At 40.8% G+C, this 13187-nt stretch overlaps 3 protein-coding genes and 3 non-coding genes across 10 annotated transcripts in view; 1 reads left to right on the top strand and 5 right to left on the bottom strand.

Annotated features, from left to right (window-relative positions):
• The window catches only part of eya4 (EYA transcriptional coactivator and phosphatase 4), a 37746-nt gene extending 33165 nt beyond the window's left edge, over positions 1 to 4581 (top strand). For 3 of the 5 annotated variants that reach the window (XM_078289758.1, XM_071916050.2, XM_078289759.1), the window contains 2 exons: positions 2610 to 2710; positions 3640 to 4581. In XM_078289758.1, the coding sequence (XP_078145884.1) occupies positions 2610 to 2710; positions 3640 to 3720 (182 nt within the window). In that variant the 3' untranslated portion in view covers positions 3721 to 4581. Of the gene's footprint in view, positions 1 to 2432; positions 2711 to 3639 lie in introns of all 5 variants that reach the window. The other 2 variants (XM_071916059.2, XM_078289757.1) reach the window with 2 other exon arrangements.
• A 1134-nt stretch (positions 4582 to 5715) lies between these two features.
• On the bottom strand, positions 5716 to 9352 carry rps12 (ribosomal protein S12). The gene is made up of 6 exons (XM_071916142.2): positions 9255 to 9352; positions 9084 to 9130; positions 7946 to 8062; positions 7624 to 7726; positions 6947 to 7048; positions 5716 to 5804 (listed from the first exon to the last, which is right to left on the bottom strand). The coding sequence occupies exons 2-6, from the start codon at positions 9095 to 9097 to the stop codon at positions 5742 to 5744; spliced, it is 399 nt and encodes a 132-aa protein (XP_071772243.1). The 5' UTR covers positions 9098 to 9130; positions 9255 to 9352; the 3' UTR covers positions 5716 to 5741.
• Positions 7331 to 7413, bottom strand: LOC139924997 (small nucleolar RNA SNORD100). Its single transcript, XR_011785252.1, has one exon. It is a non-coding gene; the product is annotated as a small nucleolar RNA SNORD100 (small nucleolar RNA).
• Positions 7802 to 7885, bottom strand: LOC139925005 (small nucleolar RNA SNORD100). Its single transcript, XR_011785253.2, has one exon. It is a non-coding gene; the product is annotated as a small nucleolar RNA SNORD100 (small nucleolar RNA).
• On the bottom strand, positions 8158 to 8234 carry LOC139924990 (small nucleolar RNA SNORD101). Its single transcript, XR_011785251.1, has one exon. It is a non-coding gene; the product is annotated as a small nucleolar RNA SNORD101 (small nucleolar RNA).
• Positions 9353 to 9979: 627 nt separating the features above from the next.
• LOC139924950 (SH3 domain-binding glutamic acid-rich-like protein 3) lies at positions 9980 to 12582 on the bottom strand. Its single transcript, XM_071916192.2, has 3 exons — positions 12426 to 12582; positions 11827 to 11994; positions 9980 to 10356 (listed from the first exon to the last, which is right to left on the bottom strand). The coding sequence occupies exons 1-3, from the start codon at positions 12468 to 12470 to the stop codon at positions 10294 to 10296; spliced, it is 276 nt and encodes a 91-aa protein (XP_071772293.1). The 5' UTR covers positions 12471 to 12582; the 3' UTR covers positions 9980 to 10293.
• Between the last annotated feature and the right edge of the window lie 605 nt (positions 12583 to 13187).

Below are 13187 nucleotides of genomic sequence, written 5' to 3'. Positions count from 1 at the left end.
GATAACGTGGTATGGAACTAATTAAACTAAATATTAAATTGTAATTAACCATATAATCGACCTGTACTATTTTAAGGTTCAATAGTCATGTATTCTGTTGGTTGTCCATTATTTTGATGTCTCTCCCTCTATCCCATATGTTACTGATATCCTGTTCTCCTGTTTTGATATTAAACTTATTGCCTGAGTTGGGCTCAGTTCACTGAGCGGTTGTGTGGGAATGTTTTAGTTTATACTCTGTGTGTGTGTGTGTGTGTGTGTGTGTGTGTGTGTGTGCTTGTGCGCACGTGTGTGTGTGTGTGTGTGTGTGTGTGTGTGTGTGTGTGTAGGCTTGAACCCCATGCCCCATAAACCTCTGTTCAGAGAAAACAGACCATGCTGGTTACGAATTGGCCAAACACACACACACATGCACACACACATACACACACCCTGACCTTGAGTGAATAGTCATTAGATACAGCGTATAGTGCTAGTATTTTTTTCTTCTTTCTTCATTCTCTATGATCTTTGATCGCTAACCCAAAAAACTCTATGAAGTATTCAAAACACATTTCTGGGTATTTAGTGTGTACTCTGTGATACGCACCTATCTGCCTAATTAGTATTGAAATACTTCTTACACTTCAACAAATTATAGGGAACTCTGGCATAGAATTTGTTATTTGTTATTAAATTATTATATATAATTTGTACATCCTTCCCCCCTCAGCAGTACCATCTCCTCACCACAATAGCATTATCTGTTTTGATTCAGGGTCACATAGTATTTTCCCCATTGTCAATTCAGTTTAACTTTAAATTGAAAACTTTTCATAGGGTCAAAAAAATAGTAAAAACAAGGCAACACAGTGCGAGTTAACCCCTAAATACCCACAACCTGTTTCCATGGCATGACAGTTAAGTAAACAGCAGGACAAGTAGCTGGGATTCTAAATAACACATTTTTGAAAAGAAAAAAATTAAAAATCAGACCTTCCAATCCAAACATACACAAATGTGACATGCAGTATGTGTAACGTTGAAAATTCTGAATCCTGGTCTAATTCATATTTTCATTTCAAAGTTAATAATAATTATCATAAAAATGTGACATTTCGACCTAAAACAACAGATTTAATTTGTGACGAAGCAATCATTGGGATTTATGCAGAATTGTGGAACTTTATCGATTATGCATCTGCCAACCTTTGGAGGCCGGTGTGCAAACTACCCAAAGCGGCAGACATCATATTTTCTTTGCTGAGCATGATTTCTAATACATGTGGTACATGTAATTCAAATTTTTGTCATTTTCATTGGATTATTCCTTTATTTTAATGATAAATGACTACCAGATGGAGTTAAATATGAACTGTTAGGGCTGTAGTAACACTGAAGAAACATCATGACTGTGGGGAAAGACAGCATTTTTACATTAAACTGAGGAAAGCATTACAGTGGGCATTTAGAGGTTAACTTTAGACTTAATCTGCCTTGTTTAATCCCAGATTTGTTCTTCTATCTGACACTGACCTAAACAACATTATATCAGCCCACACATGAGTCCTCACCTCACATGATCCTGATCTGGCCTTGAACCACTCTGACACACGTGGGATCTCCCAGGCCAGATTGGAGTGCCGCCCATTCTGACTGGACTCGGCCTGAACCTCGGCAGGTTACGCCAATGCGCCGTGGCTGTGGCCAACTCTAAATTCAACCATATATCAATCTCAACAGAGGAAATAAACAACTTGGATAAGGGGGGGAGGGGAGAGCGCCAAAACACTCAGGAGAGAAAAACACAAGCCAAGTGTGTGTGTTTGCGCGTCTGCAAGCTTATGTTACACCCAAATCAACCCCACGGTGCCTTGATTCAAATGGACACAGCAATGTGGTAACCATGACAACCGTCGAGAGGTTCAAGACACAAGTAGACTGCATTAGTGTTTCAGGTCAGACACCATATCCCATGTAGACGCCTGGCCCCATTAGTCTCTCTATCATTTTGTAGACCTGCAGTGGAAAGACTGGAAGAATAAAGTTTGATCGATTGGGTTTGCCTCAGCTCTATCAAATCCCTTGGAATGAGCATAGCATAATGTATGTCCATAATGTATGTCCCTATGGGGGGAAAAAAGGTCAATTTGGGGTGTGATTTCTAACATGATCCGCATGAGTCTGTCTGCTATTCCTGTTGTTGTGGTAACCGCATTGATAATATCCATCTGAGCTGAAGCACCGCTCAGGACGCACCATGTGGGTGTCAGGACGGATCAGGGTGAACCCTCTTGTTATGGGAAAGTGGAATGTGTGTGAATGCCTCTTCCCCCTGTCTCCTCTCATCCCCTCTCTCTGTCCCTGATGCACACGACTCTGCCTCTCCCTGTGTTTTATTCCCATCTAAACAACAAAGGGAAACCTGTGTAAAGCCATTTGTTTGTCTCCAGGCAAAGAGAGCTGTTTTGAGCGTATAGTCTCCCGCTTTGGCACTAACATTACGTATGTTGTGATTGGCGATGGGAGGGATGAAGAGCATGCGGCCAGCCAGGTAAACAAACAACTTTTGAACCTTGACCCCTCTGACCTTTTGACCCTCCTTCCTCCCCCTGTTTATTGTTTTGCAGGAAAAGAGAGTTGCTTTGAACGCATAATGCAAAGGTTTGGCAGGAAAGTAGTGTATGTTGTAATTGGGGACGGTGTGGAAGAGGAGCAGGCGGCCAAAAAGGTAATGGACCCGCAACCTCACCGTGACCCCGCCTATTCCACACAGCGTGAGCTCTGATTGGACCAAGCCTGCCTTTCTTTGCTGTAGTGGTTTTGAGTTGGTCATTTACTTTTTTTTCTGTTCTACTCGCTGTTGCTTTGTGTTCTACATTTTTTCTACATTTTTAATGGAGGGAAAGGAGACTTTTAATCGCAACTGTCAGAGTGAATTATTGAGATTGCGAGGCTTGGCTAATGTTGTACATTTTGCACCTTCCTTTGGAAAGCCAAATATTAAACCGAGTTGACGGATCACCTGCAGCTAAATTATGGAAATGAAATTCATTCTTTTCAATCTCTGATCATTTTTCATGTTTCCAGACTCAATTTAGGATAGTTGTCATGATTGACAGTAAAAATGAATGGGTGCCCAAAGTGTACACAGCGATTAAGCTATGAACAATCTCATAAATAAACATAAATAAACCCCTTAGTGAAGAGTAACGCCATACTTGTCAATTGACTTGGTTATTCAAGAATGTGTGGAGACTCCTCTGTATAGCATCTCTGATGATTTTTCATCATTGGATGATGCTACTGAACTGTGTGTGGGAGAGGAAAAGGTAGTTATATCACAACAGTATTGATTACAAGTAGTAACGTAGAGTTTATAGCTCTAGTACATATTTCTTGAACAGTGAGTATCCGTATGAATCTTATGTCTTCTCCAGCTTTGGGCTTAGTTCATAATGCTGGGTGCTGGGAGTGTTAAGCCTAGGAATGCATGGATTTTGTTTGCAGTGCTTTTGCAAACCAAGCAGCTCCAAGCTACTGTAGTGTAGCTTGCATGATTTTGGGTGGTGGTGTGCGTCAATCATGAAAACAGTACCTCTGCTCTTAATGTTGACTCTTTCTGTGCATCTGACTGATGTGTGTGTGTCCATCCCGCAGCACAACATGCCTTTCTGGAGGATATCCAGTCACTCTGACCTGCTGGCATTACACCAAGCACTGGAGTTTGAGTACCTGTAACTGTTACTATAGCAATATGGACACATGCAATGTTACCATGGAGACGGTCAAGCCAGGCAGCCCCTTCTTTTGTATACATATTTAAGAAAAAAAACGCAATACACTGCAACTTTTTGTGATTTCTTTTTTTTTTTTTTTTGGTCTTTTGTTTTTTGAACGTCTGGATTTACATACTCTGAACGGTCTTAAGAAGAGATGAAAAGAAGAGAGGACAGTGGGATTGAGAGGACTGAACTCCCCAACATACCCCTACTCAGCGCACCCCCACCCCCACCCTCCCTCTCTGATGTTGGGGACTGACCTCTGTGATAATCCAATCTAATGTCCATGCAGCTGTAGCAGAGTGGCCCCTACCTGCCTGAGACCCTGTAAGCCTAAATATCCCCCTTGACCTGGGAGGATATTTCTTTGGCTGACTCTTTGATGTTTGGTTTATGCAGAGGACCCAGGTTAGAATCAGGACTGCTATGCTTCACCTGGGAGGAATTGTCTTCACCAAACATTAATTTGAGGTCTTCTCTATTGAGGTATAATTCTGTGTGCGGGGACAACAGCTGCTTGTGAAAACCGCTTTTCTAAAGTGTTTTCTGCCTGGTGGTACAGTCTAATCACACAACATAACAATGAAGTCTGTAGCAGAAACTTGTGTAAATTATTTACAATAAACTTACAGGGCAGTGGTGGATGTTTTTGTCAATGAAAAGAAGTTTAATTTTTTGGGTCTTTTTTTTTTTCTCTGGATTTTTGTAAGTTTTTTTTTTCCTTTTTTGAAAATGAGAATGTGCGTCATGATGTGTTGTGCCTTATTAATGTGTTTGAGTGTCTTTTCTTTATTCGGAAATGTCTATGTATGTAGATATAAAGGAGAAAACCAATGCTGAGACCTTTGCATCTTCTCTTCCATAACAATATGGGAATGTTTATAAAACTACTGATATGAAATTTCAGACAAACTATTTTGTTATGTATACACAATACTTGTGCACTTGTGAAATATTAATGCTGCGTAATGACAAAATACAATTCCAGTAGGAAAGTGTACCACAGACCAGTGGTGGAAGTGCATAAACCCATTGTACAAAGGAGAAATACAGATGGGATGATACTCGTGAAAAACACCTCCATTTAAAATCTTATTTAAAATATGTATTTGCTCTTTAATATGAATTTAAAGATTTGAAATATCCGCAAAACCACCGAGGCATTCTACCTTCAAGTTCACCCCTACAATTTGAGCTCAACACTTCTGCTGCCCACTTGCGCTTGCTGCCTTTTCACATATTCTGGCTCAGTCTGAGCATCATTTTCATGAACTGATAAATATTTTGTATGCAAATACTTTCTCCTCAATGCAATACCTCCCTGGAGGCATTACACAAAGCAGCTTTAGCAAGTCAACTTTAAAATTTGCTACAAAATATCTTCTGAAACTGTTTATTAGCAATCAACATGCATGACTGAATCATAATCCTAAACAAGTTTTGTTTTACAGATTCAAATTAGCATCACCAGCATATACTGTAGCATCATTTTTCAGTTATCTGGTTAATTTAGTAATCCTGCTTTGTGAAATAACCCCAGGTGTTTGATCAATTTAGTGGAGCAAAATGCAGGCATTACTTTAAACACAATTTCTATTATAAGGAACTGTGCAAACATCTAAAATACCAATAATTTCATGTACAAATGTCAAACCCTTAAAGCTTGGCAAGAGGTTGATATCAGCAGTGTTTCTGATCTAACACTAATGCAGGGTTACACTCAACATTGTCCATTTCTTAGGTTTATGCCACAAGATCCTCAAGTGACCTAGTTGCACCTGCTCAGTCAAGAATTACAAATTTAGCATCAAACTCTAAGAAATGTACCCATTAGTTTGTAGTCATTGCATTTTAGAAACCAATCCCATTCCACAAATTGCAATATTTTGGACCAACTCATTAAGTGGTCAGTAAATACAGACAAAACATCAAAAGGAACACATCGGACAGCAGCTTCCACTTCAACATTTTATTGACACCTCATTTCTTGGCTTTGAAGTATTCCTCAATCACGTCCTTGGCTTGAGACTCCTTGCCATAATCCTGCAGACAGAAAAATTCAGTTAAGACTAGGATTAAGAGATGAACAGGCTACATACCATCTGTAAACGGCCTGAAGTTCTGTAAACAAATTTGAATCTGTCGACCAACTTCACAGTACTTCCCACATGAGAAAGTGATTTTGTGTAGAAAAATAATTCCCTGTGTAAACAATTACTGAGATTGCCTATGAAACATCATAGTACTTATTGTGATTAGTCATATGTAGCCATTCTTAGGGACCCCAGACACCACAGGTAGGTGACGGGGCTCGTACCCTGGCCATCAGTCTAGCCAGGATTTATCAACAACAGCTGCATGGCACAAGGCACAGCACCTGCACTTGCCTGGCAAAGCTAGCTGAACACTGTTTTATGTTGTCACAAAGCCTCTATTCACCAGCAACCTGTTCCATCACAATAGGTACTCCATTGACTACACAGTGTAGTCCATCTATGACTAAAACAATAGGTATTCCATTGACAATGCTTGTCTATGACTGCACAATAGGGAACCCATTCCTAACAGACAATGTCATTACAGTCAGACACAATGGGTGGTGCAACACATGTACACTTTAAAGATGAATTAAAATACTGTCTCGCAACACAAAATGACCATAATATCTGCAAGAGTTTGATTGCGTTGTTGGTCAATACCAATGACTCAAAGGTTACGTCACCAGGCCCTGAGATTTCCCATTTTTTGAAACACCCACTTCACATTTTCAACTGCTCAGATGCAAGCCACCAGCATCGCAACATATTGTGGTCAAGCCTAAAATCCTGATAATCCTGAGATTTTGCACAGTGATTTACTGCCTGTTCAGAAGATGCTTCTGTTGCAACCAATTAACTACCTTATTCATTCTATTGTGAGTGCAAGTTATGTTTTTGACATGCTAACCACCACAGACAGTGTTAGCTATAACACTTTCTTCTGATTAGCCTTTTTAATTCCATCCATATTAGTGTATGACATCACTGCTAGGATTCAACCAGCATTCTAGACTATAATTTAAGAAGCCTGCTCAATGACATCACAATTTCCCTTCTGCCAATACCCTTCAGTTACACACAATACTCCATCTATGCACACACCTCAAACAGTTCAGCTGAACGCTCCATAATAAAGGATCTATTTACCTTGATCACGACACAGCTGCAGCCCACCACCTTGCGGGGTTTGCCCTCACGGTCGATCTTGCACAGACCAACCCACTCACCAAGCTTCTTGTTGTCATCAACCTGAAAAAGTTAAATGTATGTTTACATGCACATTAATAATTTGCTCTTACGTGATTAAAGCAATACTCCAACTATTGAAATTGTCCGGTACATGCCTTTATCCGATTATCTTAATGGAAGTAAGGTCATAGTCAGTAAGCATAACCCAGTGGGGCATGTTAACGCCACTGATGTGCAGGGACATGCACTCAATGTAGTGTCAGCAAATGCTTTTAAGTCCAAGCTTTCAAAGAGTCATTCGGCAGTGAGGCGGAACAAAGCACTAGTGCTGGTGGTGTTGGCTGTATCTCAGACAGAAATTGGGTAACAGTGGCAATCTCCTCACGGTATTCAGTAGAGGGAGCCAAATTATCATCACCGATACAGCAATACTGTAGACAAAACATCATGCTATCCTCACTCCATTGTTAGTACTGAGCAGACATTTTTGAAATGGAGCGGAGACTTGCTCAACAAGATGATCAGTCAAGTCTAAGCAAAGTATTATGATTTTTACTTTTACTGAAATGGGGATATAATGCATCCTTCATGTCCCTCACACCTGGTCCTGAATCAGTCTTCGGTAGGTTAGTTACCTTTATCAGGTTGATCTGATGCTCGGCGCAGAGGGCCTCCACCAGCTTGACGTACATGGGCTCATCGCAGTTGGCCGCAAGGACACAGAGGTGGGCCTGGCGCCTGAGGAGGACAGGAACACTGAATTAACTCACAGTAAGGGGTTATCTGCCATTTACAGATTCCAGCACTTGATGGTACATCTCAGACAAAAATTGGGTAACAATGGCAGTCTTCGTCACTAAATTCAGTAGAGGGAGCCAAGATATCATCAGTGATACACCAACTTGGGCAGAAACATCAAAAAACAGAGCTGAATAAAGGGAAAGGACTTTAACATACTTGTCCAGCGCCTTAGCAGCCTCACGGATACCGCGGGCCAGGCCATCGTGGATGAGTGCGGTCTTGAGCACTTCGGGGAGAGCGGTGTTGACATCCATCACACCTCCGGCAGCAATGCTGTTGACAAAAAGGGGATGGAGAAAAACAAAAATGCTCAGAGAGATTCCATAATGGAGAGAGCAAACTGCTGGTTTGAAGTAGACGAGCTTCCAGCATGTCAGAAAGCGAATCTCACTCATTGGAGAGTGAAGGGGTATCCGACCAAAGATTGGAAAGTCATCATTCAAGCGCCAGAGCTCGCTTACTTTTAGGGGAATGGCACCCGTTTTAAAAACCCACGTTAATGCCTGTGCCGCAGGTCAGTTCAGTTCAGTAGATACTTATGAACATGCACCTCTTTCTAAAAGCTAGAAACTGGAAGAGCTAACCTTTTCATTTGTGATTTCAATGGGATGTAAAATCTGGCACTACTCCAGACAATGAATGGGGCGCCAACTTTGACCCATATGATTTTTATGAGTGTTCTTGCATCCGAATGAGGTTTCAATTCTGGTTCATATCCGTTAGCAACGCTAGAATAAACACTTCATTTTGGTTTGACAGCTCTATTAGCATATCATGGCTCCACAGTTAGTGCTCCATTCATTGTCTGTGGACCCTGATTTTACATCCCAGTGACAAATGATCACAAACTCATGGGCTTTCACAGATTTCTTAAGAGTGGTGCAATTTCACAAACAAATTACTGAATCCCTAGCACAAAAATAACATTCAGCCATCTCTACACGTGGACGACGAGTCCTGCCTGCATGCGCAAGCTAATTGCAGACATAAACACGGTCACACTATTGCTCTACACGAGCAGAGCGAATGCTACCGACTCAGTGAACGTTGTGGTTTTACACTTGTAACCCAGCTAGTTAGCATAGTTAGCTAACGTTATGCGAGGATGCGCTGGTCAGGTTGAACTGGGTCCATATCCCAATTGTTCTGAGCAAACGTTAACTTTAACTTTCTAAGAAGCTTTGAGACAAAACCGGCTTTTCCCGCACTTCTTTACAAGCAAGTTTAAGGCTCTTAGCTTTCCTAGTTAGCACTGTGTGGACCACAGTTAGGCAGCAAGTAACGTCATGCTCACCCTTCCTCGGCCATTGTAGATTAGCGATGGATGGTGGACCTAAAATTCTGCAATAAAGAGCAGATATGAAAGGAGAGTTATTATCCATCGCAAACAGGTCACTGTGGTGAATTTTTAACAAAGGATGTTGGAGAAATCTTGTAGATTGTCACGGGAGATGTAGACACTCACCCAATCCTCCTCTCGGACAGCGGGTAAAGAGAACGTCATCAGTCCGCGACATTGCTTTAACATCAACAGGACCCATCTGCTCTATACACATGGTGTCCAGTCTTCTGCCTGTTGCCATTTGAGATGGCAGAGTTTAATGTATGCACTTTACTGACTTCAGATTGTGTATTATAGTACATGTATACCTGGCAGAGACACAATTATGCGACTTAATGTTTCAATTCGTAAATATACTTTAAAAAAATATATCAATGACACTAGCTCATGACAGTAGCTCATGACTAGTTGTATAGTCTATTTATGTCAGTTTATTTCAAGAAACACTCAAAAAAGAGGTTTGAACCATTAAAGAAAAGGCTTTCCTATACTGAGTAGTTAGGATATTTATTTAGCTATAGCTATCCAATATTGAGTAATGCCATTTTCATTTACTGTTTTCATAATGTGGGCGTTGTGCAGCCATATGAGACTTTAATTAAGGGCTAGGCTATACAAATAAACGTGACTTGACTTGAATATAGGAGGAACAGAGGGAATATATTGCAAGTGTGGACCACATACCTATGAATTCACGTTTTCCTCTCTGCTGTAGTGCTTTTTTAAAAGTTATACTTTCTACTACATTAGCCCATGCCTTTTTGGACCAAATGTTGCTCCTCCTAAATAGACCCATTACATTTTAATAATAATAAAGAAATGACAACACTTAAGTCAAAGAGTGTAACTAGTGTTCAAAACCATTTTAATGTTAAACATTCAAATTGTTCAGACAAAAGACCTTTTATTATATGCCTACTCCAGCAAAAGGAAGACTAAGGCCTGTAAACTCCAATATAAAAGCAAATTTCCATCCTCTTAAGCTTTGACCATCATTAGTTGATCAACAAAATGGTTACACGTGCATCTGTGACCAGTCAAATAAAACAAAAGGAAACAGAGAAATATAACAATCCTCAATTACAAATTTATGTTGTTAATTTCTTCAGCATATTTCAAAGGCACTCAACATGGTGAGATATCCTGTAGGTCACCATCCCTTTTAGAGCTTGAGGAAAGTCTCTAATTTTTCCATCTCCACTGCATTTTCGAATGCATCATAGTCCTAGAGAAAGAAAGAGAGTGGGGGATAGAGAGACAGACAGAGAGAGAGTTCATTAGATATACAGATACATAAACTGTTTTCAATCAGATCTTGATAATTGATAATATACTGTAGTGTGTTGTTTTCATGTTATAAGATCACCTGACAGCTTATGCATTTACTGTAGATTTATGGCTGGTCATAGTTTGATATTGTTTATGAAAGTTGGTAGTCTTCCTGTGTAGGAACCCCTATGCAAATACATGAGACTGACTGACTGACTGACTGAAAGAGAAAAATAATTAGAGATCCAAGCACTGCAGGTGCTGGAACCCTATTGCTTCTCAGAGACTGTAAGCCCCAGAGCAAACAAATTTGGTAGGTTTAAAATCTCAGGCAATACAAATGACACTGTCCTGAATCATAAGGTTTTTAACCTTGGCTCAAGATGAATCCATTGCACATACAGGTTTTGCTCCACAGCACCACCACCAGGTCAGCCTTGCAATAGCATTAATTGGTTTTATTTCTCCTACCAAGTTACCTTAATCTCCACCTAATTTTACACACATTTTTCAACTGTCTGCATCATCTTTATATGACAGAATTTTGATAATTGTAACCGTTTGGCCGTGACACACAAAATAAGTTAACGACAAAGACACACAAACAAGAAGGGAGGCATAATTCCTTAACTCCTAAATGTTTGAGCAACCAAACTTCATGTTAATCTTTGTGAAGGGCTAAAGTGTTGAATAGCACCACCATGAGGACAAATTGGCAATTTTTCAAATGGCAATATGAAGGACTGCAGAACTTTCACCAAAATGTTTTATCTTTGAGATGTGGAACTTTTACAAAATGAATCAAGCTCATATTCTCACCGTCAAATCATTTGCCCCATGGGCTTGGGCCCCGCTAATGGCTGCTTGCCATTAACAATTGCAACTTTGTACTTCTTCAGAGGTGTATTGCAGCCTGTAGGGCTTAGTGTGTGTGTGTGCGTGTGCGTGTGCGCGCGTGTGTGTGTGTGTGTGTGTGTGTGTGTGTGTGACTGTGTATGTATGTATGCAAACCAGTGGGTGTGATAATGTAAATATTGATTTGATCCCTGTATCCACACCCTAGATTACCAAAGTGCTGTTCCTGCTTGACAAATGGATCAAACTTGTGAACAGTTTTCACTTAATTGTGAAGTCTTACTGGCACTGTGATTCATTTGTTTCACACTTGCTTGTAAAATCTTTGCAGTTGAGGCAGCTGACATGTTTTTTGATGATATACAGTATGCCATTATTAATTACGCCACACAGCGTGCCTGAAGTTGTGACTGTAAGACTCAGACTGCTACAGTTGCCTGCTGTTTCAGATGAGTCATCATGCTATACAGAGCAGCAGCATACAAATCTCTGCTCAGACAGGCAAACTAGAGGCTAGTGTGTGGATCAGAGATTTTCTTATTATTTTTGCAGGCTGCTGTGTGAGACGTACCCCACAGTAGGTGTCCCCATTGCATATTTGAGGGGGCAGTGCCTTCGGGTTTCCTGCCTTCCTCCTCATCTCCTCCTTGTCTTCACCACTCTGAGCAATGTCCACAGCCTTGTAGGGGATCTTCTTAGAGTCCAGGATGAGGAAGATCTTTTGCTGATGTTTCTTCATCTGGAGGGCAGGGCAGGTTCATTATCCCATTCAGACTGGAGTAAACAATGTAATCTCTACTTTGGACAAGCAGTGCATGTCACTAGTTAAGTCTTAAGTTTGAGTTGAAACTCCTTTGCAAACTCTCAGCTGGTTTGTTCCTGTGAGCCTATTATATGAGGTGGGAAAAGCAACATGTCACAGGATACTGTGATGAAAGTTAGCCTCACTGTTCACAATTAGCAGCTATGTCTGTACAAATAAAATGCATCCATACTGATGGGCACACACAGAGTATTCAACATCCCTTAACACAATAGTTTTATGAGAGGTACTTCATGTTACTGAAATGTCTATATATTAAGAGCAAAACCTGAGATAGATTGTATGTCCTCGTCCCATACTGTAGCATGCAGGTAAAGGAATAAAACAGGTAAGATTGCATACTGTACCTCCAAGGAACCGCCCACGCTGGAGTAAAACACTATGAGCGACATATTTGATATTTTAACAATAAAGCTCTAGGAATAATCTACACAAGCTTAGATTTGTGCACTAGTCTGTTAGAGCGCTGTACGCCTGTGAATGTGTATAAGGGAGTGGTGGAGGTGTGCTTATGTGCGTGTACATGAGAGAGAGAGAGAGAGAGAGAGAGGTAGAGAGAGGCAGGGAGAGAACAGAGAATGTTATGTATCCAGGCATGTGCCGCAACAAGGTGAGCAGGTATGGACATGGCTTACCTACCTGGTGGACACACCCACTTGTCTGTCTACCATTCCTGTTGTAGCCTGTCTGCCTCAACACACACACACACACACACACACACACACACACACACACAGACGCTTACACACATGCATTATCACTACTCACATCCCACATATCAACATCAACAAGCCACTGCAGCCCAGGCATCATATTACTGGGATATTAAAACAGTGGGGGGCGCCCCTGTAAGAATTTCTGTGACTGACATTCATTTTGGGCCTGAAATGTCTGGATGTGCCCCCTCAAGGCCCTTAGTGATGAAATTAACCTTTCCAGGATTTGTATACAAGTTAGGATTCATTGTTGTGTGATTAATGTTACATTACAGCAACCAGTCAGGCGCTCCCATGCTGAAATATTGTCTCGGGCGATGTTTTGGTAAAGTCTGAACACTTTTGCATGGGCATACAGTAGTTCACCAGCAGTGGAGTGGTGTTATTTAATTT

The sequence above is a fragment of the Centroberyx gerrardi genome, chromosome 18 (assembly GCF_048128805.1).
Source record: "Centroberyx gerrardi isolate f3 chromosome 18, fCenGer3.hap1.cur.20231027, whole genome shotgun sequence".
NCBI lineage: Eukaryota > Metazoa > Chordata > Actinopteri > Beryciformes > Berycidae > Centroberyx > Centroberyx gerrardi.
The sequence above is the reverse complement of the archived record's forward strand: the minus strand, read 5'-3'. Positions and strand labels throughout refer to the sequence as shown.

What these genes read in the sequence shown, in the direction of transcription:
- rps12 (XM_071916142.2), bottom strand. An exon ending in GCTGCTAAGGCGCTGGACAA is followed by an intron (nt 7,727 to 7,945) that starts GTATGTTAAAGT and finishes TGTCCTCCTCAG; the next exon opens with GCGCCAGGCCCACCTCTGTG. An exon ending in GCAGCTGTGTCGTGATCAAG is followed by an intron (nt 5,805 to 6,946) that starts GTAAATAGATCC and finishes TTCTGTCTGCAG; the next exon opens with GATTATGGCAAGGAGTCTCA.
- LOC139924950 (XM_071916192.2), bottom strand. Translation starts at nt 12,470, where the DNA reads ATGTCGCTCATAGTGTTTTACTCCAGCGTGGGCGGTTCCTTGGAG. An exon ending in GCGTGGGCGGTTCCTTGGAG is followed by an intron (nt 11,995 to 12,425) that starts GTACAGTATGCA and finishes CCTGCCCTCCAG; the next exon opens with ATGAAGAAACATCAGCAAAA. An exon ending in ATGGGGACACCTACTGTGGG is followed by an intron (nt 10,357 to 11,826) that starts GTACGTCTCACA and finishes TTCTTTCTCTAG; the next exon opens with GACTATGATGCATTCGAAAA.